The sequence below is a fragment of the Harpia harpyja genome, chromosome W, assembly GCF_026419915.1.
Source record: "Harpia harpyja isolate bHarHar1 chromosome W, bHarHar1 primary haplotype, whole genome shotgun sequence".
Classification (NCBI taxonomy): domain Eukaryota; kingdom Metazoa; phylum Chordata; class Aves; order Accipitriformes; family Accipitridae; genus Harpia; species Harpia harpyja.
The window spans coordinates 20,312,737-20,339,707 of NC_068968.1; the positions used below are offsets into that span (position 1 = coordinate 20,312,737).

Below are 26,971 nucleotides of genomic sequence, written 5' to 3' on the forward strand. Positions count from 1 at the left end.
GTTCCTGTGAAAATTAACTCTATCCCAGCTGAACCCAGGACACTGACTTATAATATTTTATATTTGAAGTTATCAGAATGGATCAATACATCCTATTAAATAGAAATAAATATTCGTTTTCTGAGGGTGGTGTTCTGACTTCACATCCAGAATCTCTTTGTAAAATACTTCGTGTACATAAGTTTCAGGATGGCTTGCTGTGCTGTGATACCGGGAATGGTAAAAGGTTCCTTTCAAAATGGTTGACACTTACTTTATTTTTCAAGAATTATGGAATATAATACTTCCATGCTAAAAGGTACACATACGCACTTTTTTTTTTTTTTTTTTTCCCTCCCGAAGCCCATAGTAGCCATTTCTGGATGTTTTCAATTTGAGAGTTATTGTTGAAGTACTAGATGATATTAAGAATTCATTAATTTTTAAGATTTTGGAAAACTTTTACTTATACGTTGTAAATATACATGCGCACATATGTAATGTATATAGGAACTAGGTCTAAGTAGTGACTCTGGAAATAGTACCACATGGTAGACAGTTTTCAGCAATTTGTGGGATTTGAGTCTGTTCTTTAAAATACATACTTCTGACTTACTTGCATGTTGCTGTTAAAAATGTTCAGCGCTGAGGAAGTCAGTCAAAAATAGGGTATGAAAGCAGAGATTTGATTTTAGTATATTCACTCAAGAAAGTATCAAAACTGAAATACTGAACTTGTGAATAAAACAAAAATAGTGAAGCAGACTTAATTCATAGCATACTTATTTAAAGTGTAAAAGTGTGAAGTTGCTTGTGTTCTTTGTTTAATTATGCTTTTTTCTTTATTTTAACTTTGTCTTGTAGGATCTACCAACATGGAAGATACCAGTACTATACTGATTAAAGATGCTGGTAAATTAAATTTTACTTTACCTTTGAAGGAACAGAGCCCCTTTTGTTTATGTGCTTGACTTCTTAAAAATTATATGAAGAATTTGCAAGATTTATTTTTAAAACATTTGAAAAGTAGGACCTAAATTCTATTTCTCCATGCACTTGATGTCAGTCTTAACTTTTAGAAATGCTTATGTAAACATATGGTGCTTTTTTCAGCATTTTTGTGAAACAAACCCTTAGTCTCCTTTACTGTCCTGTCCTTTCCCCTCTGCAAATAAATGAACTGCAGTGCTTCGATGGAGGTAGTCTGTCCATTTTACAAATAAGGAGATTTTATGGCAAAAGAAAAGAATTGTCTAAGGCCTCTGATGGAACCATTCTTGATGTTAGAATGAGATCTTAAGTTTTTCTTATGGCTGTTAACTATTTTAAAGAGTCTGCATATTTCTTCTGTAAGACACTACTTTTACTAAAATTTCCTCCAGAGTTGCCTTCACCATGGTCTGATAATATCTTTCTTCAGAGTATATGCTTTAGTTTTATTTTCTTTATTATGCTCAGGTTATCAAAAATGTTTTTTGAAAATTAAATTAGTCTGATTATTTAGAATTAAAAATTAAACATTCAAGCACACAATAAGCATAACTCTATTGTTTTTCCCCAGTGTATAATGCGGTTGGACTGGCTGCTTATGAACTATTTGATAGTGTGGATTTTGATCAGTGGTTTAAAAATCAACTATTAGCAGAACTACAGGTTTCTCATAACAGGTAAACACCTTGGTTTGTTACGTCTTCATCATTTAAATAGGAACTGTTGATACAAATCTGGTAAGATATAATGTCTAATAATTGCAGACTTGAAAAATACTCAGTATTTAAACATACCCACTAAATGAGCAGAGGTATGAAGTACATATTGATAACTGTATTGGGTTTGCATGGCAAGGTTTTGGTAGCGGGGGGGCTACAGGGGTGGCTTCTGTGAGAAGCTGCTAGAAGCTTCCCCCATATCCGGTAAAGCCAGTGCCAGCCGGCATCAAGATGGACTTGCTGCTGGCCAAGGCTGAGCCAATCAGTGACGGTGGTAGCACCTCTGTGATAACATATTTAAGAAGGGGGAAAAAAAACCCTGTGCAACTGCAGCTGGAGAGAGGAGTGAGAACATGTGAGAGAAACAACCCTGCAGACACCAAGGTCAGTGAAGAAGGAGGGGGAGGAGATGCTCCAGGCACCGGAGCAGAGATTCCCCTGCAGCCTGTGGGGAAGACCATAGTGAGGCAGGCTGTCCCCCTGCAGCCCATGGAGGACCCCACGCTGGAGCAGATGGATGCGCCCAAAGGAGGCTGTGACCCCGTGGGAAGCCCAGGCTGGAGCAGGCTCCTGGCAGGACCTGTGGCCCCATGGAGAGAGGAGCCCACGCTGGAGCAGGTTTGCTGGCAGGACTTGTGACCCCGTGGGGGACCCACGCTGGAGCAGTCTGTTCCTGAAGGACTGCACCCTGTGGAAGGGACCCATACTGGAGCAGTTCATGAACTGCAGCCCATTGGAAGGACTCATATTGGAGGAGTTCGTGGAGAACTGTCTCCTGTGGGAGGGACCCCACACTAGAGCAGGGGAAAAGTGTGAGGAGTCCTCCCCCTGAGGAGGAAGGAACGGTAGAGACAACGTGTGATGAACTGACCACAACCCCCATTCCCCATCCCCCTGCCCTGCTCGGTGGGGAGGAGGTAGAGAATTTGGGAGTAAAGTTAAGCCCAGGAAGAAGGGAGGGGTGGGGGGAAGGCGTATTAAGATTTAGTTTTTATTTCTCATTATCCTACTCTGATTTGATTGGTAATAAATTAAACTAATTTCCCCAAGTTGAGTCTGTTTTGCCCATGATGGTAATTGGTTGAGTGATCTTTCCCTGTCCTTATCTTGACCCATGAGCCTTTCGTTATATTTTCTCTCCCCTGTCCAGCTGAGGGTGGGAGTGATAGAGCGGCTTTGGTGGGCACCTGGCATCTAGCCAGGGTCAGTCCACCACAGTAATGGATACAGTCACAGAAGTGACAGTGTTCATGACAGTGGTAGTTTCTGTTTACATTTAAATTACTGTGTGGCGGCTACTTCCAGGGTTCTGTTATATTAGGCAGATTATTATTATTATATGTCTGTCCTCTTGCATGTATTTGAGTTGTTTAAACTTTCTCAGGACAACCACCTTTGCTCATTTGTAGAAAGATACTTAGGCCTCCTGAGTCCCCAGAGCCCTTTAGGCAGCAAAGTCTCACTGAAATATGTGGAAATAATGTCTGTGAAACTGTAGCTTAGCCAAAATAGTGATTTGTTCTTCTTTACTAGTTGAAATACAAGCCCTCTGTAGCACTCTTCAGTTAATTTTGCTAGCAATAAAGTGGGGAAGTAAGGATTTGGGTTGTGTTGTAAAGTGTGAATGATTACAGTCTGGTTCTATGTGAAGAGTATTATATAGCCCATCTGTGGGTTTTCCTTCTCACCAAGGTCCTCTTCCCTTGGATGGCCTTCACATGAGTACCTCTGTTTTGTTTAGCAGATACCATAGAGTATTTTGAAAGATCAGTTTTGACACTGAGCTGTTCATATCTACAACTGACTAGGAAGACAATGTTCCTCCCAGTTCCTCAGGAGAAGGACAGTGAATGCTATTGTACATGCTAATCCTAATCAGATAAGTTCCAAATCACCCTTTGACTCTGAATAAAATGTCCTATTTTTCTCATCCAAGTCATTGGCAGTGACCCTAATGGCCTTTTCTTATACATTTGAAATTCATCTTACCAGACATTATCTGAAATATGAACGAATTTGTTCGCTAATAACCTTAGGAGCTACCATAAATTGTAAATGATTTTCCATAATGAGTTGCTAGCCAGCTTTTTTATTTCCAAATGCCAATTATAAACATTTTCTTTACAAATACAGTTCAATTTCATGTAGATTGGAAGATCCTGCTAAAATTACAAAAATTAAAATGCTGCTTTTCATTACAATATACTTTTCCTAATGAGTTATTTACTTTTGGATGTGTAACCTTACTTCAGGGTCACAGAATAATTGCCACAGTTGTTTACCTGGTGTCTCCTAATGTGTTTCTTTTTTTTTCTTTCTCATTAGTCTTTTTTTTGTTGTTTATATGATCTCAACTTCATCGTACTATCTACCAGTGGCCAAGCACTCTAACGGTTAGGCTAAATGTCAGAAGAGCAGGAAAAAATTAGAGATCTTGTATATATGATTGAACCTTGGTTTTTGTGCTGCACCAGCACCAATCTCTGAATAAAGCTGCCACAGTATTTGTAGCACATGCTGGCTTTGGCATTTTTATGCCATCCACCCATACAGTAAAACTGACAAAAGTCTTCTGCAGTTGATATATTTACAGTAGGGAAGACACCTGATCTAACCATTTGGTTGGCATTTGTGATGAAATTCCTGTGGGGACAGAAGCTTGCAGAAGTTGTCCAGAAGTTTGAAGCCTTGTTCGCTTGAACTGCTTCTACTGCCAGCGTCTTTGGAGTCTGCCATGGGAATGAAGGAGAGACAGTGTTAGTAGTTTGAATGGAGTGTTGCTTTAATGACAACTTTAGAAATACATATGCAGTTCCGATAAAACAGATTGGAGGGTATGATCTGCTGTGCTACAAAATGTCCCATGGTGATTAGCATGGTTGTTCACAAACTAGTTCATGTTTGGAAACACAAACCTATGTGTTGTCAGCAATGACCATAGGATTTGCTGTTTTGTTTTCTTTGAGTGGCTCATTGTCTGTTGATAGTGAGACTGTCAACCATGACTGTAGCAGTAGGAGAAATATGGGATTAATGAAAAAATAAACCTCTTAAAGACTTCTAGAAACATTGCATTGCCAAATTTATCATTTGCATAATGTTTAGTTTTGTACTGACTAAGGAGAAACTTTTCCATAGTATGAAAATAGTTTACTGAATACAATCTTTTGCAATAATTCAGTCTTAAAAACAACTCTTTTCCTGCTGAGAGAGAAAGTATCAATGTGACACTTAGTACTTTGGTATCAAGTATGATACTTGTGACTGAATGTGTGAATGCTGTCCAGAGTGCTTAAAGCTACCATCCTATGGCTATTGAAACAGAAGCTGCCTTATTTTGCAATATGGTCACTTTCCTGTTGCGGACACATATTTCGCTAATGGTCGCAAGAGCATTCCAGATGCCTTTAGAAGGCCTTGAACAGAATAAAGACGACGACAAAAAAAGAAAGATGCCAATTAGAAGAACACAGGTGCGCATTCCACGATAAAGGGAACTTGGCACAAAGAACCTCAATTCGGCAGTTTATCTTGACCAATTAGACTGAGACAAGTTTCGCATGTTTTAGTTAATATAACCAATTATGTCTTATGTTTATGCGCGTGTACAGTGTTGATATAACCAATCATTAGGTGTAACTAGGCACGTGGACAACACATGCTAACCAATCTTTAATCAGCTTATGCGTGAACAGGAACCAGAATGAGTATATAAACCGAACTATTTGGGCAATAAAGTGGCATCTGCTTGATCATATTGATTGTGTGCAGTGTCCGTGACTTCCGCGTCAACAAGTGGCGCCCGAACAGGGACCCTTGGATCGGTGTTGAATTCTACGACAGGAGCCGACGGAGAGAGGGTGCGGAAGCCAGCCGTAGGCGAGTGCTGCCCCGGCACTCGGGAAAAAACGGTACCGTCGTGGAATCTCGTCCTGATCAGGCGAGCGGCCGGGGAGGAGATGGGGTCCACTGTGTCCAAGGAAGAGGCAGTAGTGGTTAAGCTCCTCCAACATATGCTCTCTACGAGAGGATTAAGTTATGACTCGTCTACCCTGAAAGCCCTGTTAATATGGGCGAGAGAAAAAGGCTTACTCCCTACCTTTGGAGATGCTTTTGCCATCCCTACTTGGGAAAAGATAGGGCAAGAACTATGGCAAAACATAAGTTCGGGTTCAAAAGAGGCGAGCAGATACTCCACCATGTGGAAGTTAATTATAGAAACTTTAAAAGATATGAAAGCTGAACGTTCGGCAGTAGCTTCTGCTTTTGCCGCACTGCAGCCCGAAGGGCCACAAGGGATGCCATCCCCGGCGAGCTTCACCTTTGCGCCACCACAAATTCCAGCTGTTGTTCCAACCCATGTATCCGGGGCAGGGGCTAGTGCAGTCAGGAAATCTGCGGTAGCAGATCCAGAGTCCAGAGATCAGCCCTTGGAAAAAGCCGACAGCCTGGCAGAATTTCCACCACCACCAGCAGAAGAGACGGAAAACAACTTAGTCTCTAATTCTCATCCTTCATCACCTAAACCAGTTGCCTCATCCCTGTATCCACCACTGCCACCATCCACTCCTCCATCTCCGCCCGAGGGAAAGGAGGAACGGGCAATAGGTTCAGGGGATCCGCAACTAAAGGAACTGTTACAAAGGCTGGAGGCTCTTGAAGCCCGCCTGGAGCTGTCGGTGAAGTCCGAGCCGGCATCTTCAACTTTTCCTGCACCTCCACCACCTTTCAACACAGGATTTTCGTCATTCCCGCGACCACCTCCAATGAATCCTTGTGTTTCACAGGACGTATCGGGTGAGATCGGTGCCGTGGCTCCTTTGCCACCGCCACCTCCGGCGACCTTATTAACAGGGGGTGGGGTGGGAGATCCGGCAAAAAGATGGAAGGGGGTAATCAGAGATGCTTTAATTGAAGGTGAAATTATTCCATCTGCGTTCCCAGTTGTGGCAGGGGCACATGGGGGTCCTGTTTGGGAAGCGTTAGACTGGAAAGTTTTAAAAGAAGCTAAGGCAGCAGTCACTCAATATGGGTTAAAATCACCATACAGTCAATCTGTTATTCAACATGTATTTTCTGCACATTTATTGACACCATACGATGTTAAAATGATTGTGCAAATGTTACTGCTTCCATCCCAGCAGATCCAATTTTATCAAAACTGGCAAGTGACCTGTGAAAATGCAGCCGCTATCCCACGACAGAACGGGGATCCTTTGTTTGGAGTGCAAGTTCAAATGTTATTGGGGGCAGGTCCTTAAGCCAGTTCAGGATGGCAGGCACAATTTGCCATAGAAGTTTTACAACTCAGTCAAGACTTAGCTTTTAAAACGTTGAACAGAAACCTTTTAATTAGTGTGGGTACAGCTGTTGAGCTTAGTACCTGGGAAGCTATCGGAACCTCCCTATGGGATGAAATTAGTGACGGGTCTAAAGAAGTTAAAGGTCTTACAACTTTATGGAAATTAATGAAAGCAGATCGTAAAGCGGCTGCGTCTGCTTTTGCTGCTCTCTCTCCCACCGCAAGCGAAGGAGAAACGTGGGGAGAAAAACATAATGCAGCGAGAGAGACTTTTGACTTCCCTGGAGCTTGTCCGCCTGCTCCTGTGCCCTTGACTTCTGCTCCACTCCCTGGGATTGCCGATATTAATCAGCCATCTGACAGTTCCCAAGCCTCCCTAACCGTACACTTAAAGGAAACCCTACAGAATCAGGAAGCAAGTAAAAATCTGCCTACGAGAAAACAGCCCCCAGATATTGCTGCTCAACATGAACAAATTATACCTAGCATATACCCTCCGTTGCCTCCGTCTACGCCTGGGTCGCCTCAAGAGCATGAAGAGGGGCTGGAGTTCACTTTGCAGCAGTTGCAGTCAGTAATAGAAAAGCTGGCACAGCTGGAGGCTGCTGTGAAGCGAGAAAAACTGCCAGCCGTATCCTTTGATGCACCCCCTCCCCCCCCCCCCCCGCTTTCCTCCTCCTTGCTGCATTTGGCCTGTTATGGGTGACACACATAAGTGAAGAATGGATGATCCAACAACCAAAACAGAATGTATGGGTAACTTTGGCGAACATAACGCATCAAGAAGCTATATATCTTTCTGTCACTACCCCTGAAAACCCTTTTTCTACCTCTTTGGTGGGGTTACCTCTAGACACCTGGCCAGATCCAATGCCTGAATTTTCCCTTTGTACTAACCCACAATCCTGTGTCGATAATTGGGACAGTGTGTATGCACACCTGCCTCAAGTAATGCAAGAACCTCAAGAGTTAGAGTTGTTAGGATCAGTCATCGTGAATGCCTGTGTGATGTTTAATTACACCTATAACACCACTCGAAAGGGTCAGAATGTAAATGCTATTTTGCCTGTATATAGAAATGCTACAGCTTGGTGTAACTATATCTATTCCAGAATATCACGCTCTTTTTTTCTATTCCAGCTGCTTTACCTGCAGGGATGTTTTTAATTTGTGGGGATAGAGCGTGGGGGGGAATTCCATCGAAACTTAACGGGAGGCCATGTAGCCTCGGACGACTTACGTTACTGACACCCGATATCAATATGATTCCCAGTAAAAGACTCACGATAACTAACACAGGGTTAAGTGGATGACTAACAAGTTTAAGAATTACGGGATGGTTGAAAGATTTGCTTATGCATGGCTTAGTTATTTTAATTGTAATATTAGCAGTTGTAATGATTGTACCATATATTATAAAAATAGTTGAACGTATGATTACAAAAGCATTTCACGTAACTTGGCTCGCACAAAAACAAAAAGGGGGAATTGTGGGAGATTTCATGGAAAATGGGGGACATTTCTTTGAGCCTGATTATTTAGAGTTAGCATAAGTAGGCCGCAGTTAGCATGAGTGGGCCAGAGTACGTGACAGCTGCAGTATGAACGGACTTTGAACCACCAGAAAAACAACGGACATGAGGAACTTGGACAGTGGAGCAATTAATAAGATAACAGAACTGCAGAGGCAAGAAGGGGCTGCAAGAGCTTTAACGCAATTAAGAAAGCTGTCATTTCGGCTTAGAGCATTTAGCTGCGGGATGGGGACTTAGGAGTTGGTTTGTATCTTTGTTAAAAATCGGGGTTTCTTTTATTCTTGTGTATTTTATTAGGTATAATGTTGCTTTTACTGTGTTTAATTAATTGTGTTCATAGATCTTGTAGGTCACCTTGGCCAACATAACAGGTCAAGATTCTCTGTGCATTGCAACCACATCACAAAGCCCATGAACCAGTAGACAGGATGGCTATGACTCGTGCAGCGCGCCTGGCCAGCGAGTGCATGCGTCATAGGCTCCCCATGTTGCAACCGAGGCGGATTTTGGCACCCGCTGGCCACGTGTGCTGAAATCCGTTCCTCTGCAAATGTATAAATACCGGGATTTTCCAAAGAGCATCGGGCTGGTGTACGGCAAGGCCATTGTTGCCTCCATGGGGACGCCCATGTAAAGCTGGCACCTACCGATTGCTGGGCTGAGTTTGCGGAGCAAGACGGCACAAGAATGTACGGATGGTCCATCTTCCTCACAGTCCTCGGATGGACGTAGCCATGGATACCGCTGCAAGCCAAAGAAAACATCTGGATGACCCTGGCTGACGTGACCGGACAAGATTGCTTATGCCTCCGTACAGCAACACCAAGCAATCCCTTTTTCACAGGTTTAATAGGGGGTTCCACTGGCATCAACGAAGTTTAAGAACTTATTGATGGAGACCCCTGTGCAGCAGGTCATGGACTCAATGGATGGGAATGCCTGGTTTCCACGGATCGGGCATTCACCCTCATTGCCACCCCAGGAATCACAAATTCTGGGGTTCCTGAATACAGATTGGTGTAGTATTATCTGATTTACTGTTAGATGTAGATAGTATTAGACACACAACCTTACAAAATAGAGCTGCTCTTAAATCATTAATTAAGATAGTTTTGATTTATCTCGTAGTGGTTTTTTGTATTTTAATTTGTGTGCCTTGTATGTTGCAATGTGTTTAAAAACTTAATTGATAGATCAAGTAAGGCTGTGTTAATTGATGTAAAACAAAAAAGGGGGAATTGTTGCGGACACATATTTCGCTAATGGTCGCAAGAGCATTCCAGATGCCTTTAGAAGGCCTTGAACAGAATAAAGACGACGACAAAAAAAGAAAGATGCCAATTAGAAGAACACAGGTGCGCATTCCACGATAAAGGGAACTTGGCACAAAGAACCTCAATTCGGCAGTTTATCTTGACCAATTAGACTGAGACAAGTTTCGCATGTTTTAGTTAATATAACCAATTATGTCTTATGTTTATGCGCGTGTACAGTGTTGATATAACCAATCATTAGGTGTAACTAGGCACGTGGACAACACATGCTAACCAATCTTTAATCAGCTTATGCGTGAACAGGAACCAGAATGAGTATATAAACCGAACTATTTGGGCAATAAAGTGGCATCTGCTTGATCATATTGATTGTGTGCAGTGTCCGTGACTTCCGCGTCAACACTTTCCCATGTGAACTTTAGGTCCAGCTGGCTCAACCTGCTTATACTTAGTGTGTGCTCTTAGTGTAAAAGCTAATGATGTACTAAGAGGTGAGCTTTTCCCCAGAGGTAATGAACATAGAAAAGGCAGGACCTCAAAAATGAGCACCTATGAGTAAAAGAATTTCTAGGAACTTAAGTCCTTTAAAAAACAAACAAACAAAACCAACAACAACAAAAAAAACCCTCAACAAACAAACCAAAACCCCAAAAATGCATGCTATATTTTCTCTACCAGAGAGAGAGAGAGAATATATAAAGACGCAGGTAGGGAGGTATGGATTGTACAACAAATATCACCAGAGCTGAAAATCCTTGCTGTCAGCAGACAGTTATGTACTTATGTCAAGTGTCATTTAGAACTTTATGTGATAGTGGTTTGAAAACTATCCAATGCCAATCTCAAGAAAAACTCTTAGGTTTTTTCAATATTCTGATTTTTACAAGGTTGTGTATCGGGCATGAGTATTCTAAGAATAGAAAAAGTTGCATCATCACAGTTTCTCGAATAAATAGAAGGATATGTTAGTAAGGCAACATCTTGTGAAAGTCATGCTTCAGCAATATTTTGTAGGAAATGGGTTGTTCATGCTTCACAACACTGGAATGTTATTCCTCATCAGCTTTGTGTTCCAGTCTGATGAACTGCTGTATACATGCTACTTTCACAACTTTCATGTTCTCTGAAGGTGTGCTTTGTTAATTATCTTATGGTTATGGGAATGTTTAATAAATTTATTTAATGTAAAGAAGCCTCAATAACTTCAGTTTAAATCAACTGTCTTGATGGCTTATAAGGCAGAAGTTCATCAAATTAAAAATAAATTAGGATAACAAGGCAAAATAATTTGTTACTTAAAATTCTATGAATAGGGTTCATCTTGCCTAACTTTATATGTCTGCAAGTTAAACATTTAAATCTGAGCTACTCTTCCTGGTCAGCTTTTATAATCAGCGGAGAAAAATAGTGGCTCTATGGAATGTTTTTTTCAATCTTTTTTAGGCAATTCAGCTCACTGTTATTCTGGTTCTTATTTCTTCCTATTGACTCTAAAGCTGTTTGGTTTAAGCCCTTGTTGTGGCACTGGTGCAAGATTAGGTAATGTCAGTTCTTTCTGAGAATAGTTTTAGACTGATGACATGAAATGCTCTGGCAGTTTCTGTAATGCAGTAGCGAAGTTTGCATTTTTAAATTGTATCTGACCTCAAATTTTGAGCACAAAAGGAATGTCAAGGAAATTGCTGGGAAGTATGGTAAAAGCAGTAAGATGCCATGATGGCAGTAATAATGTAAGATTTATTTTTAGTTTCTTTTATTGGTGTGCTATGTGCAGAATAAACTATCTCTAGTGAGACTTTCAAGATTCAGTCATTTAGGAAGAAAGTTGTTTTTTTCAGGCATAAGTTGGTGTTTCCTGAGCCTTCTAGTGAAGAATTTTGATGAAAAAAATTTCTGCATTAAAGTTCTAAAGTTGGTCTTGACAAACTAAATATTTTAATAATTGTTTTGGGGAATAATGTTTTCCTAGTGATTCTTAGATTTCTTTTTCATCAAAGCATTCTAGAACAGCAAGTATAATGAATTAATGAGTATAATACTTTTTTTTTCTTTTCTCCCCCCCCCCCCCTTTTAAAGGTATAAGCCAATACGCCGACGAGTAATTTGGCTGATTGGACAGTGGATTTCTGTAAAATTCAAATCGGACTTGAGGCCTATTTTATATGAGGCAATTCGTAACTTGCTTCAAGACCAAGACTTAGTGGTAAGTATAAGCAAGTAGTGTTTTGGATTACACATTTGTTCTGTAAACACAGATGAAACATACATACCATACCTTATGTAAACTTGGTTGAAAACTTCATAACATCACACCTTAAAGTCTGTTGTGTCTTGCAAAAGATAATCTGTTGGGAAGTTGTGGGGATGTTTAATTGTGGAGATGTTGAAAAACAAGATCAAAGACATGAAACGAACACTTAAGATGTTCACTAGGTGATGGCTTCAGTGGGAAAATGAATGGCAATAGCAACAGTCTCTCTTTTTTGTAAGAAGAGAGTCGTGAAGCATCTTGAGATAATTTATAAACAAATGAACACTTTGTGTAGATAAAATAGAGTTATTGTGTTACTAGTATCTGCAGTATACAATATTATTTAAGCATCAACATAGTTATCATCTGCTGGCAGGATATGATAAATGGCATTGGTTGCTAAGCTGGTTGAGTACTATTCTGTGGTTTTAAGCTAAAATTTCAGTTTGCCAGCAGGTGAGGTTGAGAAGCTTGTTTTTGCAGTTGTTTTTTTTTTATTATTTATTTTTAAGCAAACTGACCTAACAGCTACTCAACAAATAAAACAAACCAACCTAGCTAGTTTGTTAGTTAAATATTAGTAATTGGCAGTCTAACAGTTATTTCTGTGATTCCAGACAGCTTTAGCAAAGCAGGATGGATTTCTGTGTCAGTGTTGTGACTGTTTTCAGTTAATGCTTTCTGAACATCTACCAGGGAAGAACATGCTAACTTGTTGAGTTTATTTGATTCTGTGCTTTTTGAGTGACAGCAAGCCATGAGATAATCCCAAGTTAAACTCCTTTGTTGCAAGATTTTTTATCACAGGCTAGATATTTCCTTGTTTAATTCTTTCTTGGCCTTCATGAAGATTTTGCCTGAGTAATTTCTCCAGGTGGTATCACTTCAGCAATGCCAAATAAACTGTAAAGGATACGAAAATAAAAGCAAATGAAAATATTTCTGAGTTGAACTAACTGCACTTCTTAGCGTGACAGAACACACAGGATAATTCAGTTGCCAAAACAGCAACTGGTTTGATATTTTCAGGTATTATGTTGATAATCAAAATAATGTTTAATGGACATGTGTGATGCTTCTTGGCTTTTGTCTTTCAGGTCCGTATTGAGACAGCTATGACGCTGAAGTTAAATATCCTTTTATTAGCAAAGATGTTTGATTAGCTCTTAATTCAGAGCTACTGGAAAATAAACAATTTTAAACTTACTACCAAATTCTTCACATTATAATTGTTGTGTATCCGCAGAATATTTGCTTATTTGAGTCTCATATCCATCTGCAATCTGTATTATTTTTCTTTAATGGTTGTTTACCTGTAGATGACTTTGAGTTCAAAACTGACCAGTTCTTACCGGTAAGAGCATTTATATGGGCATATTCTGATGAGCAGATAGATCCATAGAGGAAAGCAGGAAAAAATAATTTCCAATTTCATCTTAAACCAGACTATTTAGTAATCTGTGTGTGTGTGTGTATATATAATTTTTTTAGTCTTCATAGGCCAAAGCATGTAAAGACTCATACTCTTGCTATTAAGGTTGCTAATGTGCAATATATAGACAGATGATTCAAAACCTTTTAGTATTATGACTATTACAACTTCCTATCATTGTGTTTAGTACTATATACATCGTGTTATCAGATGCTAAGTTTCTTCATGCTAAGACAGTATGAACACTGTCTTTAACAAATAAGTCTCCTCACTAGTGTGACTTACTTTCTAGTATGCCTGTTTCACACAGTATTTCCCAACCTGCTGTTTCACACAAATATTAAATATAAGTGTGTGGTTAAAATAGTGCCTTAAAAACATAGACTTTCTTGGTCTCCTATATTCGTGTTCTTTACAGTGGTGACTGCTGTTGACATTAAGTAAACAATTACATGATAGCCATGACTATAGCAAATATTGATCACTCAAATTTAGCAGGTGCTTTTTTTTTCTTGTTTGATTATGACCTCCATGTTTATTGCAACTCTGAGAACAAACAAAACAAAAAATGCAGAGTGCATCTGTACTGTAAACACTGGAATTTTTTAAGCTGTCTTTTTCAGTTCATTATCTAAATTTTATCTACTGACCCAAAAGCTGGAAGACCATACCTTTGCTCTGACCCTAACAAAGTGTTTCTTCTGGAGAGATGGCCTTCATATTTACAGAACTTTATCTGTAAAGTCACGTTTATACTGACCAAAACATGAAAATTATATATGTTCAAATTGATCATGTGCTTGAACTGTTATGCAAGAGCATATCTGAATTATTTTATCTTGTTCAGGCTAGTGTGCATTTATCCAAATGAAAGAGTAACATTTTGCACACGTTGTTAATGTCTTTCAAAGTTCATAGATGTCTTAGTGTTGTAAGCATATGGGAAAATCACCATTTCATGTCACCAGTTGTATTTTTGATGGTCTAATCTGTAGTTTCTTTTGGGTTTTTTTAGTATCTGGAATCCATGTTTACACTGCTCTTTCAGCTACTTCAGGAAGTAACAGAATGTGACACCAAAATGCATGTTCTTCACGTTCTGTCTTGTGTGATTGAAAGAGTCAATATGCAGGTATTTTTTTTATAGACTTCAGTGTTAGCTTTGTACTAAGAACACAGAGGACTTCTTAATGTTTTTGGCTTATACAAAAATAGTAGAAAAATGTCATTGATAGACTGGTTATTGTTATGGTAGATGCCTGCGTTATTTGCTTTACGTGGTTCTCTTCTCACTTTTAATTTCTCATTTATCTTTTCTGTAATATGTTCTTGCTCAGTTACTACTTCATTTACTATATTTTTTGCATTGACTCACCTTTTGGAGTTGTCATGGCTTAAGCCCAGCTGGCAGCAAAGCACCACAAAGCTGCTCACTCACTCCTCCCCCCCGGCCCTGGTGGGATGAGGAGGAGAAAATATAAAGAAAAGCTCCTGGGTCGAGACAAGGACAAGGAGGGATCGCCCACCACTTATGGTCACGGGCAAAAGACAGGCTCAACTTGGGGAAAAAACAAATCAATTTAATTTACTACCAGTCAAATCAAAACAAGGATAATGAGAAGTAAAACCAAACCTTAGAACAGCTTCCCACTACTCCTCCCTCCTTCCCGGCTCAACTCCACTCCCGGTTTTCTCTACCTCCTCCTTCTCAGCGGCGCAGGGGGACAGGGGATGGGGGTTGGGGTCAGCTCCCCACACACTGTTTCTGTCGCTCCTTCCACCTCAGGGGAAGGACTCCTCACTCTTCCCCTGCTCCACCGTGGGGTCCCTCCCATGGGAGACAGTCCTCCACAAACTTCTCCGGCATGAGTCCTTCCCTCGGGCTGCAGTCCTTCACTAACTGCTCCAGCGTGGGTCCTTTCTGTGGGCCACAGTCCTTCAGGCACAGGCTGCTCCAGCGCGGGCTTTCCCATGGAGTCACGGCCATCTTTGGGGGCATCTGACTGCTCCGGCGTGGGCTCCTCCACGGGCTGCAGGTGGCATCTGCTCCACCACTCACCTCCATGGGCTGCAGGGGGACAGCCTGCCATCTCATTGGGTCAGCCTTGGCCAGAGGCGGGTCCGACTTGGAGCCGGGGAAGCTTCTAGCAGCTTCTCACAAGAGCCACCCCTGTAGCCCCCTTCCCCGCTACCAAAACCCTGACACACAAACTCAAAACAGGAGTACAGAATGACTTCCACTGCTTATCTTAATGCATTTCTTGCAATTTTTTTTTTATTTCCACTTTCAATTCTAATTGTCTCATATCTGAGATATAGTATTTTATTAAACCTTACATATTAAAAGAGACATTTTGGGGGACAAAATGCTTTACATTCCCAGGGACTCTGCAGTTAAATTTGTAATCTCTCATTGGCACCAATATGGATCATGATTGCCTATACAGCATTCTCTTTAACTGCATGCAAAGTTTCAAGTTTAGATTCTCAATTTTCAGTACTTCCTTCTTAGTGTTAAAGTATATTCTTCAGCTTAAACAAAGAAATTGAAGATGTTTTTGCAGAAATAAAAATTAATTGTTGACTGTTGTCTTTTTTTTTTTTTTTCTGGTACTACTGTATTAAGGACAGAGATAATGCATGGTTTGGAGCTTATCTCCTCTTTCTACAAGTAGTCCTGTCTGAGAGCCAAATTTAGCTTTCTTAATTGTCCCTTGTAGGAAAAGTCATGACAGCAGATTTCCCTGCATTTTAGATCAGTTGGAGAAGCAGCAGAAAAAAACCCAAGTTGAGTAAGATCCTTTATGAGTCTGTTAAAGTTAATTCATAATTAAATACTTCAGAAGACAAATAGATTAACCCTTTAGTATTGTAGAGCATAATAGAAAAAATTTAGGTTAGGACAAACCTCTGGAGGTTATGTAGTCCAACCCCTGCTCAAAGCATATATAACTTCAGAGGTTATTCAGCATTATTTTTTCCTGGGACTGTTTCTGGTCATCTTAGAGGATGCAGTTATTCAGGAATCCTGTCTAATTGAAGAACATAACTGAAGTTGTTTTCATATTATTATCAAATTAAGTATTGTTTGTGTTCTATTTACTACTTAAGCCTGATTGTCATGCACAAATGTTACCATAGGTAATAGGTTCTTTTCAAACCCCTGTGCAGTCAGAAGTCACTTCAGTCACAGAGTATGGAATATGGTGTTTTAGGAAGAGGAAAGAGTAAATTAAAGCAAACTCTGTATTTTTCCTGTGACAAAAGCAGCTCCTAAATCTTTCAGAAATTATGCCTGGGATAAATTAATGGCCTTGTTTCACACATTAAGATAAAAATTTGTGTTCTGCATTTCAGATACGACCATATGTAGGATGTTTGGTTCAGTATTTGCCACTCCTTTGGAAACAGAGTGAGGAGCACAATATGCTACGATGTGCAATTCTAACCACCCTTATCCATCTTGTTCAGGTAAAGTGTTGGAATCACATAAATGTTGCCAGTATCTCCTTCAGTTCTTTCTCAGACACGCCTTCATGTTCTATGTGTGTATATTAAGGTGTAAGGTATATTTTTTGTTTTAGAGGCTATTTCTAAATGCTGTTCAGTCTTATAATAAAGACATGGTTCTCTGATAGTGGAGGTAAACATGGCTAATGTTAAGTACTAAACTGTTTTGTTTCAAGGGGCTTATTCAGTAAAAGCAGTTCTTTAGGCAGATTTGCTTGTGTTCTGGAGGATTTTTGTTTTGGTTTTGTTATCTTGGAATTGTACCTCCTTTAGTGCCTTCGTAGTCTATATAAAAGAGCTCGTTCAGGCTTCCTTTATTTCCCAGCAGACATTTGGAGTGTCAGTCTCTTACAAATGTGTGTGGTTCAGACTTGATTCTACAGCATAGGCACATCTGTTTCCCCATTGTTTCCATTCAGCTCCCAGGGATGTGGAGTTTTCTATTTTGGTTGCAAACTTTCTGTGAACATGAGCCATTTTTAAATCATAGGCCAAGATATGGGCCACCATAACAAGCTTCACTTTGCCTGTTCTTTAAATTTGCATTTTAATTCAGATTAGTGTCAAACGTTTCTTGTTTAAATCATAACTGTTAGGTTTAATGTCTCTCAAGGGTGTTGTTGGCACTGACTAATTATGGGTCATCTTGTTTATTTAGAATTCCAATCCTTTTATTGTTACCATTTTTACCATTACCTTTTTACTGCATAACTCTGATACCTATAATGTCCTTTTGCAATGATTTCTGCAACATGTTTATATAGCATATGGGGGAAAAAAATATTTTATTTTATCCCTTCTTGAATTTCCCAGCTTTTATGATGTTTTCTTCTGCTTTGTTCGTATGTTATATGTAACAGACATAATAGCAGCTCTGAGCTGCCTGCTTTGTTATATAATAGATTTGTATCACATCCCATTATTTGTATTTCAATCTTTGATTTTTTTTTCTTCTTTTGAGTATTCATCTGTGCTCATAATTTTCTTTTTAACTATACTCAAATATCTCCTCTTTTTCAATGTCTGTTTTAAAACAGAATGGTCAGAACTATTAAAATATCTGTGAGCAGGGACTAGTATCACCTTACCTTTGTTTGTGACTGCGGCTTCTAAGTGCAATAATAAGAAAAGTGATAGTAATACTGAGAATAAAGTTGAACATAGTTATTCTCAGATCATTTTTTTTCTGTAGATTTTTTTGTATATCTGTGTGTTGTAGGAAACTTTTCCTTTGCCAGAATATATTGCTTGCATTTATTAACATTAGGTTTCATTTGCCCGTAGTTGTTCATTTAGCTAAGTTTGTTTAGTTCACTTAGTGTCTTACAGTTCTCAAAACTCAAGAAATCTAGATAACTTTTGGTCCCAGATTTTGCTATATAACATGAATAGCTATGTTGAGCAACATTGTATCTAAATGGAAGTTGCTATTAATCTGTAGTCAGATAAATGAGTTTTGACCTTTTGGGTGGTTTTGATTCTTGATGGTAATTTGCCTCTCTTCCCAGCTTTTCTATACATGTACAATAAATTCCCTAATTCCTCTAGAGGCTTACTGTAAGTACCTTGGCAGAGAATTTTGAAAGCCTATAGAAATTATCAAGCTGCTTGTTTTATCCAGAGATAATTGTTAAAATTAACTGAATTTCTTATCAGTGAAGGAAAAGATCTTGGTATAACTTAAATAATCCTTAAACTTGAAATATCTAGAAATATCTGTGCTGTTGGCAGTAAAAATGCAAATAAAATGTAGTAGGTTACTGAGGAAAGATTGAAGAATGAAACAATATGTAGTTATATTGCCTGCAGAATCTGTGCTATTAAGCACTTCTTTAATATGGGCTATATGCCATCCCACCTTCTCCAACCCCTACTACATCTCAAAAAAGATGTAGTAGAACTAGCAAAGATCCAGAGAAGGGCTCCTAGGATGTAGGGCAGTGTCCATACAGGAACAGACTAAATATGCAGGCACTCTTGAACTTGCAGAAAGGCATGACTTTCTGGATAAAGGATATTATTATAGAGGTCTATGAAAACATTAACAGTGGAGAGAAAGTGGAAAGGGAATGATTACACATTACAACTAAAGGAAAATTTAGGGTTCTTTTAAAAAAGTAGAGTTAGTTCAAACAAAGAGAAAATATATTTTCACAATATATGAATTGTGGAACTTCTTGTTACTGGCCACAATGGAGGCCAAAAGGACAGGTGGACTCAGAGATTAGACAAATGTATGGAAGGTCCTTCTTCTTTTAAGACAAGTTTGTTTAAATAAATAAACTATTCCACAAAGAAGCTTTAACTGAGAAACATAAAATAATTTTAAATTTAACAGTTTCCAAATATAGTAATTATGCAAAAGCAGCATTCAACTAGCCTCAGTTCTCTGTAGTAATATTACAAAATAGCCAGTAGTTTCCAATTTAAGAATTCCAATCTTTGTAAGATTAGTTTTAATTTATGATTAGTTTTGACAATAGTTATCTCTAGCTTATTTTTTAACATTAGGGTTTTTTATTAAGTGATTGATGAAAAATTTTTTTACTTTGTGTTCTTGGGAAGACATCTTTGTGTATTACTCATGGATCACTTAATAAATCACTGTCATCAGTCTGTGATTCTTTGTTTAGGAATGAAAACAAACCCTTTTCCTGATTCTTAGAATATGTCAAAAGATTTAGGATGTGGTAAGATCCAAAGAGTAATTCTTTTCTTGATCTTTAACACGGTTTATTCAGCATTTAGTATTTGTTAAAGCTGTGACCTTTCCCACAAAGGGAATGACCAATGAATGTTTTTAGGAATGTGTATTGTTTATAATTTTTTTCTTGCAGACCATTGACAAGTTGCTTGTTCTCCAAAAACTTATGTAATTTTCTCAAGACTTGTTGAGAAACCTCAGGAGTATCAAACTAAATATTTTCTTTTGCATGAAATGGTTGCAAGTTCAACCTTTGATTTCTTGAATGCAAGTTTACATTATGCGAATATAACAGCATCACAGATCTTTTTCAGTGCTGTTCTTGAAATGCTTGAGTTGAAGTTTTTGAAGTATTTTACATTTTTTATTTACTTTTATAGGGACTGGGTGCAGACAGCAAAAATATCTATCCTTTTCTGCTTCCAGTTATTCAGCTAAGTACAGATGTTTCTCAGCCTCTGCATGTCTATCTTCTGGAAGATGGTTTAGAGTTGTGGTAAGTATGTTCTTTCTTTATCAAATTCTAATTTTTAAAATTTTATTTTTGTATCCCTGGAAGAAAAAAAAAGATTTAACAAAAGCTTTGACTGTATTAAGAATTTATATGTTCTTGTTATCTTACCTTGATATCATCTATATCATACCTTTTCTCAGAAGAGGTGAGGTTAGGAAGTTAATAAAAGAAACACAGTTAAAAATAACTGAGTAGGTAATCTGTTTTCAAGCAGTTGATAGCAAGATACAGTTCTGTTGTGATAATGAACAGTAAGACAAAAAGTCTAGACTCACTGTAATGTGCATGCTAATCTAACAATTTGACGTGCTTGACTCTGGGAGCACATTAACCCAATGATTGTCAGAGCTGGTTGCTGGAAGAGATGGTGAGTTTACAAGGATAAAATGCGGGAGAAGTTATCTTCCAAGTCTCAAGCTATCTAGTGACTGAACATAAAACAAGTGGCACTGTGATTGGTTTGCCACAAGGCTAATTTGTTTGTTTCTGGTGCAGCTGACACCCTAAAAGGAGGAAACCATTACCTGGATTGAATTCAACACATTTCTTTCCTGCAGAAAAGGAACATATTGAGTTTGTCTTGAAATAGCAAGGGATTCCTTTGATCTAAGTTGTAGATGTGCATTTGAATTATGAATACTTAACCTAAAAGTGATCTGTTTTATGTGCAGCAAAACTAAGATTTATAATGCTGTTGCCTGGGGATGAATGAGGAGCTGACCGAGAGCTTATGGGTCAGGATTAAAGGGAGGGCAGGGACAGGTGACATTATGGTGGGGGTCTGCTACAGGCCACCCGACCAGGAAGACTGAGCGGATGAGGCCATCTATAGACAGATAGAAGCAGCCTCACGTTCACAAGCCCTGGTCCTCATGGGGGACTTCAACCACCCCGATATCTGTTGGAGGGACAACGCAGCAGGGCATAAGCAATCCAGGAGGTTCCTGGAATGCGTTGATGATAACTTCCTTCTCCAAGTGATGGAGGAGCCAATGAGGAGAGGTGCTATGCTGGACCTTGTTCTCACCAACAAGGAGGGGCTGGTGGGGAATGTGAAGCTTAAGGGCAGCCTTGGCTGCAGTGACCATGAAATAGTGGAGTTCAAGATCCTCAGGGCAGTGAGGAGGGCGCACAGCAAGCTCACTATCCTGGACTTCAGGAGAGCAGACTTTGGCCTCTTCAGGGATCTGCTTGGTAGAGTACCATGGGATAAAGCCCTGGAGGGAAGAGGGGCCCAAGAAAGCTGGTTAATATTCAAGGATCACCTCCTCCAAGCTCAAGAGCGATGCATCCCAACAAAGAGGAAGTCAGGCAAAAACACCAGAAAGCCTGCGTGGATGAACAAGGAGCTCCTGGACAAACTCAAACACAAAAAGGAAGCCTACAGAGGGTGGAAGCAAGGACAGGTAGCCTGGGAGGAATACAGAGAAATTGTCTGAGCAGCCAGGGATCAGGTTAAGAAAGCCAAAGCCCTGATAGAATTCAATCTGGCCAGGGATGTCAAGGGCAACAAGAAAAGCTTCTATAGGTACGTTGGTGATAAAAGGAAGACTAGGGAAAATGTAGGCCCTCTCCGGAAGGAAACAGGAGACCTAGTTACCCAGGACATGGAGAAGGCTGAGGTACTCAATGACTTTTTTGCCTCAGTCTTCACTGGCAAGTGCTCCAGCCACACCACCCAAGTCACAGAAGGCAAAGGCAGGGACTGGGAGAATGAAGAACCGCCCACTGTAGGAGAAGATCAGGTTTGAGACCATCTAAGGAACTTGAAGGTGCACAAGTCCATGGGACCTGATGAGATGCATCTGAGGGTCCTGAGGGAACTGGCAAATGAAGTGGCTAAGCCACTATCCACCATATTTGAAAAATTGTGGCAGTCCGGGGAAGTTCCCACAGACTGGAAAAGGGGAAACATAACCCTCATTTTTAAAAAGGGAAAAAAGGAAAACCCGGGGAAATACAGGCCAGTCAGTCTCACCCCTGTGCCTGGCAAGATCATGGAGCGGATCCTCCTGGAAACTATGCTAGGGCACATGGGAAACAGAGCTGATTGGCGACAGCCAACATGGCTTCACTAAGGGCAAATCATGCCAGACAAATGTGGTGGCCTTCTACGATGAGGTTACAGCATTGGTAGATAAGGGAAGAGCAACGAATGTCATCTACCTGGACTTGTGCAAAGCGTTTGACGCTGTCCCGCACGACATCCTTGTCTCTAAAATGGAGACGCATGGATTTGATGGATGGACCACTCGGTGGATAAGGAATTGGCTGGATGGTCGCACTCAAAGAGTTGCAGTCAATGGCTCGATGTCCAAGTGGAGACCAGTGACGAGTGGTGTTCCTCAGGGGTCCGTATTGGGACCAGTATTATTTAACATCTTTGTTGGTGACATGGACAGTGGGATTGAGTGCACCCTCAGCAAGTTTGCAGATGACACCAAGCTGAGTGGTGTGGTTGATACTCTAGAGGGAAGGAATGCCATCCAGAGGGACCTTGACAGGCTAGAGAGGTGGGCCTGTGTGAACCTCCTGAAGTTCAACAAGGCCAAGTGCAAGGTCCTGCGCATGGGTCAGGGCAATCCCAAACATGGATACAGGCTGGGCAATGAGTGGATTGAGAGCAGCCCTGCGGAGAAGGACTTGAGGGTACTGGTGGATGAAAAACTGAATATGAGACAGCAATGTGTGCTCGCAGCCCAGAAAGCCAATTGCATCCTGGGCTGCATCAAAAGAAGTGTGGCTAGCAGGTCAAGGGAGGTGATTCTCCCCCTCTACTCTGCTCTCATGAGACCCCACCTGGAGTACTGCGTTCAGCTCTGGGGCCCCCAGCATAAGAAAGACATGGACCTGCTCGAGTGGGTCCAGAGGAGGGCCACGAAGATGATCAGGGGGCTGGAGCACCTCCCCTATGAGGACAGGCTGAGAGAGTTGGGGCTGTTCAGCCTGGAGAAGACAAGGCTCCAGGGAGACCTTATAGCAGCCTTCCAGTACTTAAAGGGGGCCTACAAGAAAGCTGGAGAGGGACTTTTTACAAGGGCATGGAGTGATAGGATGAGGGGTAACAATTTTAAACTGAAAGAGGGTAGATTTAGATTAGATGTAAGGAAGAAATTCTTTACTGTGAGGGTGGTGAAGCACTGGAACAGGTTGCCCAGAGAAGTTGTGGATGCCCCCCATCCCTGGAAGTGTTCAAGGCCAGGTTGGATGGGGCTTTGAGCAACCTGGTCTAGTGGAAGGTATCCCTGCCCATGGCAAGGGGGTTGGAACTAGACAGATCTTTAAGGTCCCTTCCAACCCAAACCATTCTATGATTCTGTGGTGGTGGGGGAGCAACTTTGAAGTGCAAGATCTTCCTAAAATTTAAGATGGGTCTTTTTAATGTATCAGTTCAGAACTTTTATATCTTCTTAATAATACTGATCATGAGGTGGTTATTCTGATGCCTGTGCTGAAGAATGTATATATGATATTTTAAGATGTCCTAGAGCATCAGAGAAATCTGGATGGGCCTGGCAGACATGGCTGGGACTCTGCTTCCTGAACCAAGAGCAGGAGGCCAGCTAAGATACTTTACATAATCAGAATTTTATTTAAATACAGTAATCCTACACCTGAGATCTGGGAAGAAACTGGAATGTGTTGCTGTGGCTTTAAGTATGAATTTCTTTTATAGTTATTGTTTTCAAACCTCAGGAATTTTAAATTGATGCAAACAATGCCAAGCATATAGTCATTCTTTTACGTATGGTAATCAGTGCATCATTTCAGGGAAAGAAAAAAAAAACCAAAACCAAACACGTAAAGGTTTGACCTGGTTGCCACCACAGCTGCTCCTTAGAGGTGTAGAGCGCTACACGCGTTGTCCTTACACTATGAATATTCCTCTCTACCCACCTTCTCTGAATTCTGCCTGGGATCCCCAAGTTGGGTACTTAAGCATTCTCACTGCTGCATTTTTGAAGTTATGTTGTCTTTTTTTAAAGACAGTAGCATATTTTTCTTTCTTTTCCTACCTTAGCAAGACCCATGCCTATATTGATGGGTGTGTTTTAAAGACTAATACTGCACTTGTAACAATTCCTTGAAGCATATTTCACATTAAGGATCATATAGGTGTTTACCATAAGTTACAATGTTTTACATCTATCAGAATGATTGCTCAATGTTATTCATAGGTCATCTAAAATATTTCTCTTAATCTATTCTTAGGTTAGTGACGTTGGAAAATAGTCCATGTCTTACACCTGAGCTTCTGAGAATATTTCAGAACATGTCTGCCCTTCTTGGTGAGTCTTTTACTAATAAAATTTCTGGGGTTTCTTGTTGGGTGTTTTGGTATTTTTGGTGGTTTGGGTTTTTTTGGTCTTTTTTTTTTTCCCTACTGCCTGTGTTATTCATGCATTAAGTAATGCTGCTGTAGCTACAAGAACTAAGGGGCTGGCAAAATTGTAACTATTCAGAAATGAAGAACAGCTCTTTATTGTTTGACTTTCCCATCTTCTTTAATATTTATTATCTACTTACCCTCGTTCTGTTTTTTAATAAATTGATAACTGCTTTGTACCCAAAAGATAAGACAAATTTCAGTTTATCATTTCAGAGGTTTTTTTAAGAAGTTCCTGAAATTTAACACCAAATGTGCTGAGTTTTACTCATATTGATTATATAGAATACTTGCCTGTTCTACTTAAAACCAGAATGATGATTTCTAGTCTGAAGAATTGAAGTTTCCATTATTAGCTTTTCCATTATTCAGTTAATAAGTATGTAGGAGGTTTTCAAACTGCCTAAATATGTCTTTAAGTGTATTGGGCAAGCACCACTGAAATTAAAAGCAGGAGTTTTGCCCGAGTTTTTGACAAAATATAAACTTATTAATGAGGATTAAGATTCAGTGCTTAGGAAATATTGATTTGGGGGGGTTTTTTGCTTTGTAACTAAAGGGAGTATAAAAATTTTGCAGTTTAATTTTATTATGTAAATATGTTTTTGTTTAATGAAATCTTTAGCTGTGCTTTTTTAGGTTGTGGCACTAATATAGCAAATGGATTCTTTTTTTAGAGGAATGTGTTTATAAAATTACAGAAGTTGGCTTTTTAATAGATTGCTGTTTTCAGCACTTATTTTATTCTGACTGAAGGTCAACAGAAAGTTGCATCACAGTGGGTAGGTGCAAGATAATGCCTCCTGTTATTTCTCTGTGTATACTAGATCTCCGATGACAAAAACTGCGCTCAGGGAAGTAGTGTTTTGTAGTGGTTTTAGTATTTAACTCCAGAGCTATCTCTTGGGTTCTGTAGCTGACATACCATTTATCTTCATTCATATCTACAAACCTACCCTTCCTCCTCCTTGTTCTGTGTTAGTAGTAGACAGAATCTGCTACAGGAAGTTTGCACTATACAAATGGTCTTGATTTTCATAGTTGTATCACACTGTTGTTCTGCTTGTGTTAAATTTGGAAATAATCTGTATTTGTGGTTTGCTTATATTTGCTACTGTTATTTTCTCCCCACCCTGTCCTACCTGGTCCTCATGCGATACTTTCCAGTGTAGTGATGAGTATGAATGGAAACCTTGGCATATTCTTCTAACAAAAGGTGGAGGTATTCAGAAATCTTCTACACTTGTAACTATTTCCTTATTTTATGAATGAATCCTGGAGACTAGTGATGCTCTCCTTTGGGAAAAAAAATATATCCTCAAGGGAATGTTCCTTTTTCTGAAAAATGACAGCTGTTCTATGATGCTGATACAGCAAGTAGTACAGTTAAGCTAGGTAGGTTTTCCTTAGGGTGAGGCTTCAAACAGTTCTTTAAAATCTTTTTTTTTTTTTCAATCAGGGGATGGGGTCAAGTGGCAAAAACACAGCAGCCCTTGCAATGTGTAATCATAGATCAATTTCCTCATATAGACTTCTGGTACTACTTTACTTTCTGAGCATTTTTCTGAGAGCCTTTTGTTTTCTGAGTGTCATGTTAGGCAAAAATTTTGATTGCCATGGGCCAAATGGGTGTGCATTTTGTCAGAAAGCGGAAACCATTCTGGTACGCTCTTTGCCTGCAATTCCCTTCTGTTTACATCAGGAGAATCTAGCTGGACAGCCTCCACACATAATAGCCATGGCAGTGTGATGTTGAAATAGAGCTTGAATTTTAGAATAGTGCTAAATGTTTTAAAAAATTGGTGGTTATAAAAGCAGTACAATACTTCCATCCAGTACCCCTCCAGCAGCTACTTTATTGATTCAGTATATTTGTAAAAGGGATACTTAAATCCAGTGCAACAGCACAGTTTAAGCTGCAGCCCCTTGCAGAAGAAAATGTATTGATCAATGATGATCAACTGTTAGTTAATTAACCGTTCAGTCTTAGTTCTGTAGTACAGTTTCTCCAGTATAAAAGTGGCAGTATTCACCTGAAACTTCCATTGTTTAAGAACAAATACTTCCTATTCTTCTCACCACAGTGATGTAACTGTCAGGACAAGGTATTTTAACTGGGAAGTCTGCTGGTTTTGGTTGGACAAATGCAGAAGTTCATTCAAATTTTGAGATCCTCAAATGTAAACTTTCAAAATCCTGATGTCTTGTGTGCTTTAGCTGTCTGAGATAAGGCAAAACAAAAAGTCTACCCAAGACCGGTTCTCAATTCAGTCTTAAGCTATCAAAGCGGAAGCCAAAGGGCAGATATGGTGAAGAGAAGTTCTGAGTAGATGATTGCCTTGCTTATGTCTTTTGGAGCAGGGTGGAGAACTAG

At 39.8% G+C, this 26,971-nt stretch overlaps 1 protein-coding gene across 1 annotated transcript in view; it reads left to right on the plus strand.

Annotated features, from left to right (window-relative positions):
- Positions 1-26,971, plus strand: part of LOC128136185 (importin-11-like) — a 180,027-nt gene that overhangs the window by 86,530 nt on the left and 66,526 nt on the right. Inside the window, exons 14-22 of the mRNA XM_052775369.1 lie at positions 844-891; positions 1,541-1,646; positions 11,876-12,002; positions 13,148-13,181; positions 13,364-13,404; positions 14,498-14,614; positions 16,840-16,953; positions 20,077-20,192; positions 24,423-24,499. Coding sequence (XP_052631329.1) covers positions 844-891; positions 1,541-1,646; positions 11,876-12,002; positions 13,148-13,181; positions 13,364-13,404; positions 14,498-14,614; positions 16,840-16,953; positions 20,077-20,192; positions 24,423-24,499 — 780 coding nt within the window. The remainder of the gene's footprint in view (positions 1-843; positions 892-1,540; positions 1,647-11,875; positions 12,003-13,147; positions 13,182-13,363; positions 13,405-14,497; positions 14,615-16,839; positions 16,954-20,076; positions 20,193-24,422; positions 24,500-26,971) is intronic.